This window comes from Xenopus tropicalis, chromosome 5, assembly GCF_000004195.4.
Source record: "Xenopus tropicalis strain Nigerian chromosome 5, UCB_Xtro_10.0, whole genome shotgun sequence".
In the NCBI taxonomy this organism is placed as follows: domain Eukaryota; kingdom Metazoa; phylum Chordata; class Amphibia; order Anura; family Pipidae; genus Xenopus; species Xenopus tropicalis.
The window spans coordinates 128,762,006-128,783,068 of record NC_030681.2 but is presented as its reverse complement, the minus strand read 5'-3'; the positions used below and the strand labels follow the sequence as shown (position 1 = coordinate 128,783,068).

The window sequence follows — 21,063 nt, the reverse complement described above, 5'->3', positions numbered from 1 at the left end:
CAATTAATAGATATCAGAATAGCACTCAATAGTAAGAAATCCAAGTCCGGCTTGGGACTCCTCCAGTTACATGGGAGTAGGAGAAACAATAGGTTACCTGAAAGCAGTTCTAATGTGTAGCGCTGGCTCCTTCTGAAAGCTCAGACTCAGGCACAATGCACTGAGATGCCGCTTACACACCGATATTATGGCTAAAAAAATACATTTATTGGTTCAAGAATAACATTTTAAATTGTAGAATTAATTATTTACAATGTACACATTGTCATTTAGTGATAAAAACAGCACCATAAAGTTTATAGTAGAATCCCTATAAGGGTTTCCTTTATATACATGGAATAAATATATCCCTAACTGAGAAATATAATAATATTAGAAATCAGTCTGGAGCTCCATCCCCATGTATAGGCACGAGGCCAAGTTCCAGAATACCAAAATGTATTATATATATTTTGCAAGGGTATGATGATACCAACTTACATATAATCTGCCATCTGTAGTACGTGTGTCACTATATGAGTACAGCACCTGTTGTTTTTAGACTTATTTACTGCATTAACTGTAGATTCTCTGTATTATGACTGTTTTACATTTGCTTCATTTTGCTTTGTAATAACCCTCCACCCCTCATCCTCTACTGAACTCTTTGAATAAAGGGCCAGAAAATGACACATCAACACTGTGAATGTTTGTCAAATTTTGTATATTTATATTGTATGCTAAAAACTGAATTAAAAAAATATTTATAGAAAAACAACGATCAAATGTTCAGGTGCTTAAAGACATAAAAAAAAGGAAGAATTGACTTTGCCCTGTGTCCGAAAGCGTCCGAATGTGTTTTTTTCGTAATGATCAGTATTTTTGCGACTTTGTCATCACCCTCGCAATTTCTTCGTATTTTGCGTGACTTTTTCGTCGCCGTTACGACTTTATCGTATATTTTCCGCGACTTTTTTGTCGCCATTGCGAAAAAAATCGGATTGGTTTTTCCGCCATTTACAATTGCTCAATATGAAAAAATCACGATGGCAGCGAAAAAAAGTCGTAACGGTGATGAAAAAGTCGTGCAAAATACGAAAAAATCGTGACGGCAACAAAAAAGTTGCAAAATTTTCGTTTCCAATCCGATTTTTTACCATTCGGGATTCGGATTCGAGGATTAGTAAATGTGCCCCTAAGGGGGTGATTTATCAATGTTTGATTTTTTTTTTTTCACGATTCAAGTATTTAATTTGAATTATGGTTCAAAAACTCGAATGTCTGATATTTATTAAGTGCAAAAAACCCGAAAACTCAAATGTAAAACTTCGCCATCTAAAAGCTTTCTATAGAAGTCAATGGGAGTTGTCCTAGGAAAAGTCAAGCCATATTTTCAATTCAGTTGAATTCCGTTCAATTTTTAAGTTTGTTAACTTAAAAATTCAAGGTATTCAAGTTTTTTTTATTCAAACAAACAAATTTACCACATTAATAAGTAAGTGAGCATTCGATATCCAAGGTTATTCGATTTAGAAAAAACAACTGAAATTCACAAACTCCAAATTGATAAATAGGCCCATTAATTAGAGTTTCTTTCATATACATAGTATACAAATATATATAGATTAGCACTGAATTGCCTTTATTGTAAGCTCAGTGTTTCAGTTACAACAACCTTCCTTTAGATACAACTATTAGATTTTGTATCTCCCCTTTTCTGATGTCTCTCAGAGATCGGCTTATTGACCAACAGAGGGTTCGTCGGAAACCTTGTGTGATGCACCACTGCCAGCTGTAGGGGAGTTTAGTCCGTAACCCTGGGACATGGCCGTGATTGTACTGTGTAGGTCACTGCCTGGGCTCTTGCAGTAGTGGGACATGAGCAGGTATGTGGTCCACAACATGAACATCACTGCCACAACAGAAAAGTAGCTTCCGTACACCAAGAACTGCAAGCAAAAGTGAGAGACGTTAGGCCTGCTGTACAGAATAAATCACTAATTTCTTAAATTATCTGTATTAATGACTGTTTTACATTTGCTTCATTTTGCTTTGTAATAACCCTCCACCCCTCATCCTCTACTGAACTCTTCCAATAAAGGGCCAGAAAATGACACATCAACACTGTGAATGTTTGTCAAAAATGTTATCCTTGCTAAGTATGAGCTATGGTAAATATGCTCATATTTCCTGTTATTTCCTTACGGCCACACCTGGTTTTGTACGATAATATCGGCGCCTGTATGGCCACCTTTACTCTAACACATATAGGCATGCATGAATATTTATCTGCATTTCTTTATAAACTCATGTATGCAAGCACAAAATCAAATGCAAAACTGAGCTCCTGGAAATTTGCAGCATGCAGGAATTCTCCAGTTCTGTCTCCTTTAAACAACTGTAAGTAATTATATGCAAGCTGCAGAGTACAAGAAAGCCATGAAATTGCCTCCTGCCTTGAAGAAGTGTCACTAGGCACCATAGGCGACCTGGCCAGCCACCTTGCCCCCAATAACCGCCGCGCGTGCACGCAAACATGGGGACGCCGGAGTGGAGGGAGCGCGCGCAGATGCTGGCAGGGAGTGCAGGGAAATGAAGGGTTGGGGTAAAAGTTCCCGGAGTAGGGGTGGCAACAGAGATACCTACCTAGCGCCCCTTCACTGTTGCACCCTAGGCAGGTGTCTCTTCTGCCTACCCCTAGTTCCGGCCCTGAAATACACCTTTACTACTCTGTAACAGAGTCCCTGTTGCTTCCAGCTGAATAAATAAGAGTATAAATCATATACCTGAGTGATAAGGTCCAGTCCAAGCCGGCGGTGATCCACAACCACAGTCAGGAGGGTCTGAATAAACAACGCAACTAATGTGTTGAAGCCAAAAAGTAGAGCGTAACGTTCCATGCTCAGATTAACAGCAATGTTGAATCTACAGACAGAACAGCATTGCATTATAGTTCTAATAGTGCATTTTATTTTCTTATCATGGCTGCAATGCCAGTACTCTAGACATACTTTTATTTTGTATTGAAAGGGACACTCTCATCCAAACAATTGTACATTTATTCCTGAAAACAGCACGTCATGTTTAATAAATTATAGTAAAGGGATGGTCTGCCTTTAAGTTAACCTTTAGTATATTATAGAATGGCCTATTCCTAGCAACTTTGCAATTGGTTTTCACTATTTACAATTTTTTAATTATTTGCCTTCCTCTTCTGCCTTTTTCCAGATTTTTTTTTTTCAAATTGCTTTTTGAGATTACAGTTTCATTGTTTTTGTTTCTTTTTATTACATATTGTTCTATGGGGGCCCTTTCCTATCTTTTGTGCAAACAACTGCCTAGTTGCTAAGGTAAATTACAAAACGGGCTGACAAAATGCCCACCCATAGACTCCTATCTATACTGCTTGGAAAAATTCACTGTAAAAAAATTGTCACTGCAAAAAAAAAAAAACCAAAACACACATTTTGTGCAGAAAAATTGGCTGTGGAAAAAAATTGCAGCAGAAGAAGCCACAAAAAATAAAGATTCCCTGTTGCTTTTTGTGCTCAGTAAAAAGCTTATATTTCCCACATTCAGTAGAACACAATAATAATCACATTTGGGTAATAAAAGACTCCAGGTTACATGACTGCCACAAGTTCGGCAGGTAGATACACATGTACTCACGTGGCAATGGTGATGAGGAGCATATAGGAGGATTTGAATATTAAGTATCCGGCGTAGCTGATCCAGACAGTCCTGCTGAAACCCATAAACAAAAGGACTCCAGCATCAATAATGGAGAGACAGGTAAGAGCCGCTTCCCCAAACAGCTCACAATCGACCTTCACAAATCCAGCCCCCATAGACAATATAGCACCTGAAATCAGATTGTACAGATGTATATGTAACTTTATAAAGTTCATTAGAAATTCTCTTCAATTGTATTCAGTTATGGGACAGTTATATTACATTGCAGTTTTACATAGACTTTATTCTTATATTCTTTATTGTAAGTGCATTTTTTACAGGTTGTCAGGTGTATGTGAATATCTTGTATCTGTACATAGATGATTATCAAAATAGACCCTGGCATTTCAAGTACACAGGGGCCCAAACAGCCCCCAGCAGCCCACTTAATTGTGACTGTCTATGGCATCTTACAGCAGCCCCTCTGGCATTTGCCAGAACCCACTGATTGCCAGTCTGGGCCTTCTTATACAGTCAATGCTGTATAAGATAATAATATATATATTTCAAATTGCACCCCTTAGTTCTCCTTTACAGGGGCAGGCACACCAACATCCCACCGCCCTCCATGAATACAACAATGCTGAACACAGGCAGTATTGTATTCATGCTGGACATGCAGTACTATGCTCTGGGCGGATGGAGCAGGTGACAAAGAGCTAAGAACTAAGCAGTTTGTGCCCATTGTTTGCACTTTGCTACACAGTCAATAAAACAAATATCACACTTGAGTAATAGATTCATGGATAGGGTTATTTTCCCCTTTTATAAGGGTTATTGCCCTTTACTCCTTACAAAGCACTGGTAAGATCCCCTTAAGAGTATGCAGTGCGGGTAAACACCTTGCTTATATTACTTTTTAGAACCTAGAATACAAATTCCAAAGTGCCAGTCATCTTCAGAGGCAGGCCAAGCTGACCAGGCGCCCTAAGGACCCAGCCGGCCTCCTCGCCCCCACTGCTTCATCCAACCCCCCCCCCGTGTGTGCACAAACAGGCACACAAACACGCACATGCGCGCCATTGAGGGGGTAGCACAGCACGTAAAGCGCGCATTTGCCATGCAGAGGGGTAAGAGAATCATCAGAGGGGTAAGAGATCCCGGACTACAGGTTGGCAACAGAGGTACCTACCTAGCTCCCCCTCACTGTTGCGCCCTAGGCAGGTGCCTACCCCTAGTTCCGGCTCTGCTTAGCTTTTACTGCACTTCTAGAAGGTCCAACAATTTGTATCAGATTTAATCTTGTATTCCCATAATTTCATTAGAACTATTCTGGTTTACACATGGCTCCTAAATGACCTATGCATCATATAAAGGAGCTATATAGTGAATAAAGCACCCCCTTTGTAATATATACAGATATTATAAGTCACGTATAAGTTATAAGTCCCATGGCCAAATAAAGGCGCACGACCAAGGTCATTATACAGGTCATGGAACTCAGAGGTGACTTTTAATATCCTCATATTTTTCAACAGGCGGTACTTAATTTATTATATCACACAAGTTTCAGTGAGTCATGTGACAGAAATTACATCACTAAGCACCATTCATAAGGAAATATTTTACAAGATATATTTATGGCTCTTGTGTATTATATAAAGACACAATACACTTACCTAGAAATGTAGATGCAGCATCAACTGCTGAATTGTATGCATTTATCTTTCCAGAAGGTTCCACATAAACCCACAGTAGCTGAGAATAGTTTACCAGTAGATTGTATATAGGTGTAGCAAATGCCCACCATAAAGACCAGTACAAGATCTTTCTGGACCAGTAACACTCTTTCACTTCTTTACACAGAAGCCAAATCACATTGAAGAAGTTTGTATTACTTGCTCTCTCAGCCTCACATCCCTTTAGCATGTTGGTATCTTCAGTTGTCTCCATTTTAGGAGATCTTGCCTGTTTAGATAATATTGTGTCTCCTGGCATCTTTTTGTGAAAGAACATGCTCCTACTGGGCACGGGGAGGAACATAGAGCACACAAGACTCACTAGTGCTGATGTCAGAGTCAGTATATTGAGATAGAAATAGGACACGCCAGCAAATGACATTAGGATCTGTTGAAGCAAGGCACCAAGGGTGGCAGCCACCAATGTGATGCTCCGACAGTAACTGGTAACCCTCTGATAATAGACTATGTCCACCATACTGTAGATATAAGAATAATAGGCCACGTCACAGGAGCTAAAAATGGCATAGGCAAACTCCATCCCTTGCATAGCTGCTTCGCCACGAGTAATCAGCATTAGAAGCATGGAGATGCTTAATCCCAGAGCCTGGAGGACTATGATTGGCTTGTAACGCAGGTAATCCGTTAGCAGGAACACTGGGATCAGTAACGCTATGTAACTGTAGGTCCATACTGGGAGCACAGAGTTTTTCACCTGGAAATAAGGAGAATAAGGCAGAGGAATAATGATGAGTTTATGGATTTTATTCATGGAAAGTTGATTTTCTAAATGCAAAAAAGTGTTTGTATTAGGGGTAAAATAGTGCAGCCCTAAGGCTTGCCTCTCCTTTATGGCCAACCCTCCTTACTGTATCAGCAGCAATGGGCTAGGAATGCATCATTTTTGGATTCTGCTAAACATAAAATCCCCCACAAACCTTTTGACTGAATCCCAAACCGAATCAGATCCCTAATATAAATGGCATCAATTGTAAACAGTGTCATACTGGGGTGCCAGGGGCCCACCAGAATACCTCTAACCATAACCAAGTTTCCAAAATATTTTTTTTTCACTCACTTTCTTTTGGTCACTTTTTTTTATATATTGTCATCTATGCTTCCTGGAAATGGCCATGGTATAGGCATACAAAGCAAATAGTTGGGTGAATACGAGCCCCAACTGGTACCTGCGCCCACCAAAATAATTAAGTGCCCAGTGCACACTTGCTGGAGGGATCAGCACCCTCCCAAAACCAAACTAGCAACATACGCAAATGGCATTTAGAGCTGCAAATAAGGGAACAAGCCCTTAAAAACTTTATTGCAGAGGTGCAATGTTTCGGGGGAAAATTAACCGATTTATCAAGCACGTTTTTTAAGGGCTTGTTCCCTTATTTGCAGCTCTGAGTACCATTTGCGTCTGTTGCCAAAAATGGTAACTGGCCACTTAAGCATGGAAATCTGGCTCTTTTAGCGATGCCACCCTCCCTTGACCCACCCCGATACCAAACAGGTAAGCATGGAACAGGTGGGGGGGGGGGCACATTGGCTGCTGCAGCAGAAACGTCACTGCTGTGGGTGCCACAAAAAAAGGAGACCTAGAAAGCAAGTTCTGCAAGATACTAAAACGTTAATTTTAATGGGTTACTGTACATTGTAAATCACAAAGCACACCTAAGCAAAAAAACATTTTTGGGGGGGGAGGGTTATCTTTACCCATTAACAATATCAGCTTCACCAAAATTCAAGGAAATTGTTTAGAGAATTAATTGCAAAATGTTCATGACATTTGTATTCACTGTCCTACAAGCTGGAAAATATCTCTCCTGGCAGAGTCTAGACAGTGACTGTATTACTGATACTGTATATCTATTTTATTTTTTACATATATATTTAAAACCCTGAGTATTAACATATAAAGCTGTGAATCATGAACTAGTTCTTGGAATTTAAGTTTCACAGAATAAAATCAATATCATTTGCATTTCCAACATCTTCCTTGCACACCCTACATTATACAAGCAATGTGAATGAAAGCCACACCTATGGTATTAGCCACAAATTCCATGAAAATGCATTAATAGGCTGCTATTCTCTTGGGTTTAACCTGTAGCAACATCTTAATGCTTTAACTTGATTAATCTGATCAGCTTGTTGGATTTGTCTATATCAGGGTTTTCTACATATAACAAAGAACACCAAACAGGCCAGTATGGAGAGCAAACCTTTTGGGGCCACACAGATCACTCATATGCAGCCAGACATACTGTATATATTTATAGCTGCTCACCAATGTCCACAATCAAGCTTTGTTTCTTAGTAATATACTATATATATATATATATGGTATAATTGTAAAATATAAAGATATTAGAAGCCATTGAGGAGTTCCATGACCATATAAAGGTCGCCCTTCCCTCCATTGGCAATGTGACTAAAACCTATAGTTAAAACATGAGCAACAATCTCTGTAGCCAAACCGGCACTGCCCATTAAGTATGTATGTATGTATGTATATCTTTATTTATAAAGCGCTACTTATGTACCCAGCGCTGTACAGTAGAATACATTAATACAAACAGGGTGTTAATAAGATAATAATAGATAAATACAAAGTATAACAATAAATACAGGATAAATACAAGTGCCTCTATTATAGAAATCAGAGCAATGCAAAAAGAAGAACTGTAGTTTTAGTGATGGGACTTTCATAAATGAATTAATTTCTTATAATGGAGTCAATGGGAGATGGCCTTCTGAATAACAGGTTTCTAGATAAGGGATCATACTTTATATTACACACACCTATACAAAACTATACACATGTACTATAATCATTGCCCTACCTGCTCAACTGTCAGATTGTGATATGATCCTGTAAAATATTGGGCAGTAAATGGATCCACAGCTCTCATATCAGCAAAAAATCCAAAGAGGCAGAGAAGAATCGTGGGATATTTCCATCCGCTGGTGTATTCCTTGCCACACACTGCCATAGCTCCTTAGTGTGGCCCACCATGCTAGAACCTTCTGAGAGTTCCTTGCATTGCCTTAGCCGCCTCAGGTTAAAAACGAATGATACAAAGAAGTGGCTCTATGGAATCTAAATTGTTTCTTTTCTGAGGAAGGTTTTGTTCTTTTAAATGAAGTTAAACCTGTTATTCAATTGCATGGGGTTGGTGAAACTTCTTAACTTCCACAGAAATGGCCTGCTGGAGCCCTGCCTTATTCATAGTAATAAAGAAATATTACAGAAAGGGGTACATCATCATTATAGACACTGGTTATGAAAATATTGTCATTTTATTGCCAAGTGCATGCATATGTCATTATCTAATGAGATTTGTGATTACTAACAACAAGTCACTGTGTTGTTACAGTTTTTCCGGAATGCATTACCCCTCTTGGCTTGATAAATCAGCCTCCCATAGTTCATATCCCTGGTATTGTCCCCATTATAAGAGGTGGGTTGGACCCTCCTCCCATCTCCCTGCCCATATCTAATGTACAAATGCAGGCACAGGGTATAGAGCTGGGCCCCACAGGGTATAGAGCTGGGCCCCACAGGGTATAGAGCTGGGCCCCACAGGGTATAGAGCTGGGCCCCACAGGGTATAGAGCTGGGCCCCACAGGGTATAGAGCTGGGCCCCACAGGGTATAGAGCTGGGCCCCACAGGGTATAGAGCTGGGCCCCACAGGGTATAGAGCTGGGCCCCACAGGGTATAGAGCTGTGCCCCACAGGGTATAGAGCTAGGCGCCACAGGGTATAGAGCTGGGCCCCACAGGGTATAGAGCTGGGCCCCACAGGGTATAGAGCTGGGCCACACAGGGTATAGAGCTGGGCCCCACAGGGTATAGAGCTGGGCCCCACAGGGTATAGAGCTGGGCCCCACAGGGTATAGAGCATCACACACCCACATTCCTGCATCTCCTCAAGTCCTCCTGCCTCTAATAGTTTGCTGAAGTGGCACACTCCTTTAGGATTTAGTAGGACTGACTATCTCTGGCACCCTGAGTGTCTGCCTACTTACAGTAACACTGATTACCACTATGGTCTAAGGGTTAGAATTAAAGGCCTATGGCACAAGGGGTGTATTGTCAGTTATGCATTGCCTGGTGGAATCCAGGAAGTGGTTATCCCTGATCACTTTCTACTTTTTGTGCAATAAAGAGAAGCCATTGAGAGTCCAATAATTACTTTCAAGGAGCTTCTAAGTTTAGCAGCAGAGACTGCAGGACTGACAACTACCTCTATTTCATTGGGAGTTACCCATGTTCATTCAGTGACGTCATATGGAGAAAAAGAGCATACGCAGGTAGCAATCAGTGGCTTCAGGAGTGCATTTGCTCACACACCATCTCTGGTGGTATGCGTCATTTCCGGGTTGTGACCAAACATTTTGTCCAGGACGCAGAGGTCCCCCGTAAAAGTAGGCACCAAGGTTGACAGCTCTGATACTGAAGTGAAGGCTTGAGCTAATGGCACACTAGGCATTTGATCATTGATGTCACCTTTCACTACTCTGCCATTTTGAATCACACTGGGTCCAAAAAGTGCATTTCAGCACCTATTGGTACGGGTATGGAATAAATTACCTGGAAATCCATTATCCAAAATTCTGTCAATTACAGGAATGTCATCTCCCTTAGAGTCAATTAAATGATTTACTTTTTCTCTGGAATAATAAAACAGTACCTGTACTTGATGGTAACTAAGCTGCATGCATCCATATTGGTGGCAAAACAATCCTATTGGGTTTATTTCATGTTTCAATGATTTTTAGCAAATGTAAGGTATGGTGTATGGTGATCCAAATTATGCAAAGATCTCTTATCCAGATAATAGATTCTATTTCTGTGTATGGAAGGCAGGCCAAGTGGCAACAGGTGTTAAGAGATCTTTATACTAATGGCTTGTATGGGAGGGTGGCACAATAGAATTCATGCCATCAGAACCAAGAGCAGAATGAGGCACACTTATTTTAATTTTGAACTGTTTTGGGGCTTTATATTCAGAAAAGGCTTTACATCAGTATGAAGTGTGCATCAAAACTTAGTATATTTCAGCATAGAAATGCTCTCTAGTAAATATTAGTAAATAAAAGAAGTCTTTTCATTAGAGGAATCACAGCCACTGAAAGGGATAATTGCCACTGGACAGACCAGTTATTTAAAATGGAGCTTAGCAGGTTTATAAAGGAATTCTGCCTGTAGCACAGCCGGCTCACTTAACTTGTTCTACCAGCTGAACCTAGAAGGTTCTCCATCTCATAAAATTAAATGGCAGATGATAACTTTTGCCTGGGATGCTTGTTAAAGATACAACCAATTAAGGAACGGTTACATGCATTTAAATATAAAACTCCTCCTAGTACAAACAATATGTTTGCATCAGAGACTCAATATAGACAGGTAGGCAGGGGAGTATTTATATATAGGCACTTGAGGGACTGTGCCTAGGGTGGCAGCTTGTGGTTGGTGGCCGTTGGATGCCTAGATAATATATTTTCTGTTAAAAAAAATCCCCCCCAGCCCTTGCTGGGACTTCAAAATCCAGCGACAAAACTGGGGGGGGGCGTGTGAGGGGGGTACAAGGCCCTGACGTGTGCCTAAGGTGGCACCAGACCTAAATACAGCCTTGCGGGCATGGGATTAGGTCAAAGGTCCATCTAAAATTGACTTGCATTAACTGCCTGATGTGGTCCTCAACCAAAGGATTTTCTAGCCTGCCCATTCCCCAGCCAGATATTTTTTGGGCAGGCTAATAATTGTCCCCAACTCTGGGCAAATGGGCCGTCAACATGGTGTGGGGCCACTAAATCAGCACTGAATGTTGGCAGGTGTATGGCTATTTAATTACAATACAGTATTTCACTGCCTGTTTTTTCTCCTTGTGATAGGCACAAAGGTTACATTATGTACAGACATTTTGGGCACTTGCAGCGGGAATGTATACTACTATTTATTGTACAGTGCTGTGGAATATGTTGGTGCTTTCTAAATATGTGATGATAATAATAACAGTTGGTGTAGTTCAGCATGTGATTTTGGACAGGCAAGCAAACAAAAGAAAAAAATGGGGTATAAAGTCTACCATGAACCAGTGCAAGAGTACTAAAAATCAACCAGAAGAGGGTACAAAAGCACTGTATGCTTTTTCTATTTTATCCCAACTGAATGAGCTTGTTATAAAAGGGGGCTATATTTTCTTTGTAAAGGACCAGTAATACTAAAAAATGCATTTAAGTATAATGTGCTTTTACCCTTCACTTATGGCCACCATCATTAATCAAGCAGTCCCGATTATCTCGTCTTTAAATGCTGATGTTATATACAGAAAGTCTAGTGTACTCAACTGAGGTCTCCCATCCACCTACTGACCCCAGCAAACCCTGCTTAGCTATATAAACTCTGCTATGAACTTTGCCAAGAAACCAGGTTTTTCATCCACCATAGCCTCGGATGGCTGAGCAAAAAAATCACGTGGTGTGGAAAAATGCCACAAATAAAACCCCCATTTGCTTTAAGGCAGTTTGCTAATTTTTTAATTAAGAATAAAAGAGACAAGAGGATAAAGGTTCCTGCACTGTAGAGCTTACAATCTTTTGTTTAATTAATGACTAATGACTTAGGGGTATCAGTGTTTGCTGATGACACAAAAGTCTGCAGCCCAATCAATTCTATCCAGCGGGATGTGCTGGCTGTAGTCAGGCGTTCCTCTTCTTCAGTGGCTCCTCTCTATATGTGGCTCCTTGTTCGGCGGAGCCAGGCCCTTTTATAAGGGTGCGCCCTTGCGTATTGACGTCACACGCACACACGGGCGCAACCTTATAAAAGGGCCTGGCTCCGCCAAACAAGGAGCCGCATATAAAGAGGAGCTGCTGCAGAAGTAGCAGCATGTATGGAGGCTCTGTGTATTGGGGGGATACTGTGCATGGGGGATACTGTGCATGGGGGGTACTGTGTATTGGGGGATACTGTGCATGGCGGGTACTATGTATTGGGGGGATACTGTGCATGGGGGGTACTGTGTATAGGGGGGGCTACTGTGTATGGGGGGAATGCTGGCAGTGTTGTATTCATGGGGGTATCACAGCAAAAAAATATGGTGGATTGCACTTTGTGCCCTTGCCGTGCACATTGTAAATGACCCTTTTAGTGTTTTAGAAAGACACATGGACACACAACCAATTTGCTAAAAATGTTTAATAGAAAAATAATGGTTTAAAACAGGCAATAAAAATCACGGGGAAGCTCCTCATTACATGAACTTTAATAACAATCTGTGCAACTCTGCAGCTGGTTTATCTATTCTGCTTTAGTCCAAAGTGAAATGCCATGTGATCGCTTGTTAGGGTCAGTGACCCGCCCAGCAGCCTGACAGCAGACAGGCTGTAAGGATAAAGTTTTATTTTTATTATTATTCCTGACTGTCAGGAACATTTATCAGGGTGATCCCTGTCTCAGTTGCTTTAAACAGTCAAACACCATTCTTTTCTAGGGATTGAGAGAACTCCACACCGCTCAGCATCAGCACTGAGCTCTATTACCTTTCCGAATCCTAGTTCCCTGATGCATATTACATGTATGTATGTATGTATGTATAACTTTATTTACATGCAGGAAAAAAAGATTCAGATAATTATTTTCTACTCTGTAGCCATTCAATGTTAAATATAAAACCCTCGACCCATTTGGTGGGACAACAGGTGAGAGCTCTAAATCGTTATGGGGTTGCAGTGTCTACCATGCAGAATACTCAACATACTCACAGGGTGTAGCGATTCTGATAAAAAAAAATTCATCAACTTCTCCCTGGAAGCTCTAGCCAAACTACCCTACAGGGGCATTTGATAGGACCATAACCCCAACAATAACAGTAACACAAATATTTCAAAAGGTCCTTAAACATGTTCATCGGACACAACATACATCGTCTCCTTGGACACCAATCTGGGGAAATGAATACCTCCCTCATTTTAAAGGCCTACCTGATGTCAATTGCTGGGTGACCAATGGGATAAAAACCCTACAAAGTTTTGTGGAAAACAGGGAAATAAAACAGTTCCAAACCATTAGAGTTACCCATCATCTCCCGCAGAATATGTTCTATAGATATTTGCAACTAAGGCACGCCTTCGGATCTCAATTCCCCACAATGCCAGTGGAACTGGCAGATTCCCCAATCCCCTATACAAAGCACGAGACAAAAGGATAAGAGATAAACCTAGTCCTGATGAGGAACTTTGGAATGATGTGTTAAAGCAGGTCCTAACATCTCAATGTCAATACGAGATAGGTACATCCAAATAACGTTTTTGAACAGGATATATTTTACTCCCTACAGACTGTCGGAAATGTACCTTTCTGCTTCTGACCAATGTATAAAATGTCAACAGGAGGAGGGCTCCTACATGCATGTAGTTTGGGATTGCACGGTCATTCAGGGGTTCTGGCGAGAAATATTACAATATGTCTAAAATGTTCTAAATATACCATGTATCAACTCTCCAATTGTATGTCTCTTGGGTTCGGTACAGGACCTGCGAATGTGTTCTTATACTAAACTCTGCTAACTTCAATGAATGTATTATACTAAAAAAGCTTACTTCAATGCAAAGCCACCACACCCCCAACCATCGTCTTCTGGAGATCACTTGTGAATGACAACCTCACCAGACAAAAGTTGGCATATTTGGCCCATGGATGCCCAGAGAAAGTCAGGATGGTCTGGGGGTTCATGGCTCGCGTTGCAGGGCGCCCCTGCTGCCTCTGACACATAAGGACATTGTTCTTTCAATTTTATGTTTCTTCAAATCAACTGGCTCCAATGGTACTCTATTTTCTTTTCTCTCACCTCTTTCTTTATCCTCTCAGCTTCTATTTTATTTTCATGTTCAATTTTAAAACTGCAAAATTAAAACTTAAAAACAAATATATATAAAACCCTCAGTAACGTTTTTATTAAGTATTTGGTTAATATTGGCAATAAATCAGTCCTATATGAAAAACTGGTGTCTGAGTTTATTGTAAACTTCTAACACTATGACACCTTCTTTCTGAACACTTGTATGATGTATGAGACACATCCCAAACTCCTCACACCTAGTACAGGCCCAAGCTTCACTGTGTAGGTGCTGGAATTCATGTGCAGCTCTGCATTTGTCACCCTGAGAAATGAATGCAGGGGCAAGGAGTTCTAGGAACTTTATTCTTCCAACATAATCCTATACTTTTAAGACAGTTTTATTAGGGTAGTAGAGGCATTCACAGTTTGATACTACACATTGTATTTGCAGTAGGATCTCTCACTCCTCCTTCCTAGGCAGCTGGTAGTGAACCTTTAGATTAGTGACCCCAAACCAGTGGTTCGTAAGCAACATGTTGCTGCCCAACCCCTTGGATGTTGCTCCCAGTGGCTTCAAACCAGGTGCTTATTTTTGAATTCCTGGATTGGAGGCAAGTTTTGGCTGCATATAAACCAGTTGTACTGCCAAACAGAGCCTCATGTAGGCTGCCAGTCCACATAGGGGCTACCAAATAGCCAATAACATCCCTTATTTTGCACCTCCAGGAACATTTTTCATGCTTGTGTTGCTCCCCAACTCTTTTTATATTTGAGTGTAGCTCACAGGTAAAAAAGGTTGGGGATCCCTGCTTTAGATAATCTGGTTTCAGTTCTGCTCAGGAGAAACACATACAAAACACTCATGGGGTTATCTGAAATGTAAATAAATCAGTTATACCAAAACAACAGAGATACCTCAGTGCTCCATGGTCCCTAAGCTCCTCCCTCCTACCGTGTTTGGCTTACTGCCTACTATTTGTAAGGACTAGTAGGGCAGTGTTTACATGTGTGGCCTAAGTACTTGTTATAATTAATCAAGCACGGTGCAGTACTCCATAAAGTCCCTTTACTGACCATAAATAATTCTGGTGTACTTTCTTTAAATTGCTTGGGAGCACACTGGTATGCCCTAGCAAGAATACATATCATTTAGTGAATATAAATAGTAGGGATGCACTGAATCCAGGGTTTGGTTTGGGATTCTGTCTTTTTCAGCAGGATTCAGAGTCTCCCGAATCCATGGTCCTGGCTGAACCAAATTGGAATCCTTAAAGGAACAGTAACACCAAAAAATGAAAGTGTTTTAAAGTAATTGAAATATAACGTACTGTGGCCCTGCACTGGTAAATCTGGGGTGTTTGCTTCAGGAACACTACTATAGTTTATATAAATAAGCTGCTGTGTAGCCATGGGGGCAGCCATTGAAGCTGGAAAAAAGGAGAAAAGGCACAGGTTACTTAGCAGATAACAGATAAGACACCATTGTATTCTACAGGGTTTATCTGTTAGCTGCTGTATAACATGTGCCTTTTCTTCTTTTGAATGGCTGCCCCATGGCTACACACCAGGGTTTATATAAACTCTAGTAATGTTTCTGAAGCAAACACACAATTTTTACCAGTGCAGGGCAGCAGTACATTATTAGTTTAATTTCTTTAAAATATATAAATTTTTTGGTGTTACTGTTCCTTTAAAATCACGTGACTTTTCTTCACATAAACACAGAAGTTGATCATTTTTCTACCATGCTCAGCACGCGCAGTTCTCTTCAATCCTTCCTTTTCCTAATTTACATGTGCAAATTAGGATTTGGTTCAGTCTGAAAGGTGATGGTGTTTGTGGGAGTTGCACCAGTGACTGTATGTGCCCCTGTATGCACAGTATTGGTGTGGGCAGATGCAGAGTCATCCGTTTAGCCCATAGTCATTATTTCTGGCTGTTACTGCCCTGTGTAGGTGATTGACGGGTCCCTTGCAGTACAGGGGTATCAAGAGGTACATGCTCCTCACAAGAAAAATCCCTGCAATAACAGCAAAGTAGCTTCCGTACACGATAAACTGAAACAAGAAAAGAGGAAAAAACAGTCAGTGTTTACAGTAAATCGTTGATATTTGCGTTTACAAATGTTTACTTGGAGGGCTGGACCCACACATTGTTTCTACTTTGCATTGGTGTAACAGTCTGGCATCTCCAGTGCACATGGGAACATGTCAGACTCACAAAGTTCACAATTTGAGATACCTCGTCTAATTCTGTGCGAAACCAATCTACCCCGCGTCTTGGCAAATGCTGTATATAGAAGAGCATTGGTTTACTATAAGTGGCTTATTAATCAAATCAGTCTTGCCTAGTCTATCTGTGATGGATAAGTTTTTGTATGCTTCAGCACCAAATTAACTTGGCATACATAGTAAGATCACTACATCTGATAAGTTCTTCAAATGAGTAGATCTTTACCCGATGTTGCCACCAACAGGGTGGGCGATCGTAGTGGGGGGCATATGGTGATGGTTTTTATAGCAGCCTAATATTCAGCCAGACATTGCTAAGGCAGGGTCTCCTAAGGCCAATAAGCTGCTGGAGGAGCTTTTATTAGCACCTGTATGGTCAACTATAGTCTTTAAAGAAAAAAATGATCACCCCAGATACCCTCTGTCCATGCTTTGTAATCTGAGAGTTATCTGCCTCCAATTCCTATCAGGCTGGGTAAGGTACTGCCCACTGGTATAGATGGAATCATCATGCTACTACGCACTACTGCTGCCACAGATCCAATCCTAGAATGTCACCTTTCTCTTTCATGTGAAATGCTTGCAAATGCCACCGTCTTGCCTTGTGTCCATGAACGTAAAATTTTGCCTACATGGGTTACTGTTTGTGACAAGTGTACAAAATGCACGGTGCAGAGAGCATGAGCCAAAGGTACATGGTACATAGTGACTATATTAATAGCCTTGGTGCAGAAATTCAAAAACCCTAAATATGAAGCTGAAAATGTAGCAGGGAAAACATTTATTTGGATGAGATTGTGACTCCCAAATGGCTTTATGGTGTAGTAATATTTTAATTTATTGTTATTGATTTAGTTATATATTATCTATGTCATAGAAATCCTTGATGGGCTATGGAACATGATACATATAAACTGGCAGTACTTATTACAGGTATTTGAATGTTATTTTAAATGCTTGGGACCTAATTTGGATCACCATCATTTAAAAAAAATAAAATAAACGTTAATAAAAACTAGTAGTTTGAAAGGAAATCATGTATAAAATGTTGAATTATTTGATTAAAACAGAGTCTATGGGATATGATCTTCCTATAATTCGGAGCTTTCTGGATAATAGGTTTCCAGATAATGGATCCCTACCTGTAGTAACAATCACAACACCAGCAATCGCTGTTGTACTTTCCTGATGACTACAAAAGGAGACAACTGCAGATGGCCAATAACTTGGAATTATCTATTGAACTCATGGAAAAGGTAAATAGTAGGAATTATAAATACTCCTTAACATCCATCAGAATGTATCCTAACCTGGGAGTAGGCCTAATGTTGCTAGGGTAACAGTCTTTGTACCATTTGAAAACATTTCCAACTCATTTTATTTGATGTTTGGAAGGAAGGACTTGATCACAGATAATATAGATATTTATGAAAACTGATAAACAGGCATTAATTATCTATAATCTATGTTGGAATATATTAAACAGTTTCCAAAGTTACTACATAACAATGGAGTCAAAAGTGGATGATCAGGGACTTCTGGGGGATGAAATGTGAAATAAATTGCATTCTAGAGAGTATTCAAGGATCAGAGACTGGAATGAAAGGAATGGAATTTGTGAGGGAATTGAGTGAAAAAAGTAGTTAAAACTGGGAACTCCTGACTAATGGCTTTTTAACCTCCTGTGGTGCCATGTAAGAAGCCACATACCCTAGTTAGTATATTGATCCAAACTGTTATAAGACTTGGGCTAGCTTTATGGCAAAGGACTGAATGTAAGGCATGCCCTTGTTATAGGAGGAATATATGTGGGAACTAATATACAAATCCAAATTTGTAGAAAATGGTATTAAAAGTCCCTTTGGGAAAATGTATATCAGTAAGACCTTAGGCACAATGAAGGATAGAACCTAAGAGCAGAAGTCAGCCATTGGCAAACATGCAGATGAACCAGTTGCACAGCATTTTAATGGATGTGGTCATATGGACAGTCAGTTATGTTTCCAAGTCTTAGATTCTGACCTAATGTGAAGTGTAGTGGGGATCAAGGGATCCCTTGGTCAACTGGAAACCCTGAATATTACTAGAGTATATCCCTTGAATCGATCCCTTAGAATAAAATTGGTAATGATAGTATGCAGTTTCTAATATCTTTGCTTGGACATAAATATTTTGTAGGACCTATGGACTGTAATATATGTGGCCATTTCACTGTTAGCCTGTATGTTGCAACCCACAAATGGGTCCCCATGGGGTTTAAAGTTAATTGATCCATTTAATAATGAGAAGTTTCTTGCTGCAATATAAAATAGTCATTATGATGAGGTGCATGCCTGCTTATAAACCAAATCTTGAGATATCGGTGGCATCTGTTTAGGTGTGTCTAAATTCGATGCCAGTGGTGTGGCTTATTAAAATAAAGGCTTTTTATTATCGTTGAATATGTGCTGTCATTTAAGTTGTTCCCAGCTTGCTGCTATTATATTACCTCTCATGTTCTACAGCCCTGATGTCTGATTCATTTGTAGCTACTGAGACAAAAAGGGCTCATTTACTAACACAGATGCTAAGTTGGCCCAGCGCACTTACCCACTGAGATTAGTTTTGATCAGCATACTACAAGCTTTGAATACTCCACAAATACAAAGTATCGTTTTTTGCTACATACCTGTGTAACAATGTCCAATGCCAGACCTCGAGGATCCACCACAATGAGAGTCAGGATGGTCTGAAGAGCCAGAGCAACAAAGGTGTTGAAGCCAAACAGCAGTGCATAACGTTCCATGTTCAGATTAACAGCAATCTGGTACCTAGAGAGAGTAAAACAACTAACTGGAAAAGAAAGTAATTGAGCCTCTGACATTCCCCCCCCGGATACGCTAAATGTAGCAATAGGGTTGCCACCCAGCTGGTATTTGCCTGGCCTAGCTGGCAAATTGCCAGCTTAGGCCAGTGCCATTATTACAAACTTATCAACAATATACCTACCTGTAAATTTGTATGGATGGCAACCCTACCTTTAAATCCCTCTTTCCTGACTCGCTCCATGACTGATCAGGAATAAAGACAGGGTCTCCTCTGACCATTCCCCCAACCCACATGCCCATTACCCTGCCCCATACATCCAAGTGACGTCACTACCCTCCCCCCAATCTAGGATGGTAAGTCGGACAGAGTATCCGAACCTGAATAGGGTTTTTCTGTGGCCCAGTCAGTGGTTTTCTGCAGTATATGGGTATAAGCAGGGGTATTTTTGAGATGAGGCAAACAGCCACCCTTGTAAAAATGTAAGAACTGAGATGGTTTAGAAACCATCTCTTCTAGTATAGAGCTCTCTGCACTAGATGCACATCACCTTTGCCTTGGGGATATAAATTTATTCAGAACAATTCTTATGAAGCCACCTAACCAAATATGAGGAATGTATTTGTCATTGCTGCTGCAAGGGTACACAGTCTGCTTTCCAATCATTGTTCCCACATATTAAGGCCTGTAAGGCTGATGGCAGGAAGGGAGCTTTGCCAGAAACCGCCTCTCTCACAAGTGACAAAGCACTTAATAATATCTATCCATCCATATAAATTGAAATTGCCTCAAGTAAAACACTTTTACATACAGCAAATCCGATTCATGTGGGTGGATCTGTGTCTTTAGTTCCTTTGTCGCCCACAGGAGAGACGATTTTATTTAGGCAACAAAGCATTCCATCTGTCATCACCCTTAGGGGTAGAACAACGCTGAAATCCCTTCTGCCTTTATTGCACTGTGTCATACTGGAGGGAGAAAGGAGAACCATACAGAGGCTCTATGGCACTAGTGAGACAGCACGGAGTTATTCCACACCACGGCTGTTTGTCCTCCATTGATTTAAAAATACATTGGATAAAATACATTTGCTATGGTCTCTATTTTTTTTTTTTTAATACTTGTTTTCATACTTACGTTGCAATGGTGATGACGAGCATGTAACAGGATTTGAAAATGATAAATCCAGCATAGCACATCCAGATATTTCCGCTGTAAACCATGAAGAAGATGGCTCCGGCATCAATAGCAGAGAAAATGGTAAGAGCCAGTTCTCCAAACACGTCCCAGTTCACCTTCACATATGCCACCAAGAATGACAAAACAGCACCTAAAATGAATTTTGATTCATCTCTGAATTGCATTGGGGCTCAGGCACATTTTAATTCTCCATTAAAAAACTGATCAATTAAACTGACAACAAGGCATTATGGAAAATAGAAATGCTGCAATGCAAATTCTAAATGAGATGAATGCCAGAATGGTATTATTGTAGAGTGCACTCACCAAGAAATGTGGATGCGGCCTCAGCTCCCCCATTGTATATAGAAAATTTCTCAGAAGGTGCCACGTGTTCCCATAGAATCTGCACATAATTTATTACTTGGGTATATCCGGCTGTGGCAAAGGCCCACCACAAGGACCAGTACAAGATCTTCATAGAGGAGTAACACTCTTTCATTTCTTTACCCAGGCGCCAAAGTACCTGGAGGAATTTATTACTGCCCGTACTCTTGTTCTCAGTTTCTGTGCCAGTGGCACTTTGTGTTTGCTCTGAATGGGGAGAT

At 40.5% G+C, this 21,063-nt stretch overlaps 2 protein-coding genes across 2 annotated transcripts in view; both read right to left on the bottom strand.

Annotated features, from left to right (window-relative positions):
* Window positions 1–1,367: 1,367 nt before the first annotated feature.
* slc19a3.2 (solute carrier family 19 member 3 gene 2) lies at window positions 1,368–8,451 on the bottom strand. The gene is made up of 5 exons (NM_001045736.1): window positions 8,237–8,451; window positions 5,331–6,105; window positions 3,649–3,841; window positions 2,766–2,904; window positions 1,368–1,928 (listed from the first exon to the last, which is right to left on the bottom strand). The coding sequence occupies exons 1-5, from the start codon at window positions 8,384–8,386 to the stop codon at window positions 1,719–1,721; spliced, it is 1,467 nt and encodes a 488-aa protein (NP_001039201.1). The 5' UTR covers window positions 8,387–8,451; the 3' UTR covers window positions 1,368–1,718.
* A 5,878-nt stretch (window positions 8,452–14,329) lies between these two features.
* Window positions 14,330–21,063, bottom strand: part of LOC549052 (solute carrier family 19, member 3) — a 12,637-nt gene continuing 5,903 nt past the window's right edge. The window contains 2 exon segments of the mRNA NM_001016298.2: window positions 14,330–14,550; window positions 20,811–21,063. The exon segment at window positions 20,811–21,063 is cut by the window's right edge and continues 497 nt beyond it. Of these exon segments, the coding sequence (NP_001016298.1) occupies window positions 14,392–14,550; window positions 20,811–21,063 (412 nt within the window). The 3' untranslated portion in view covers window positions 14,330–14,391.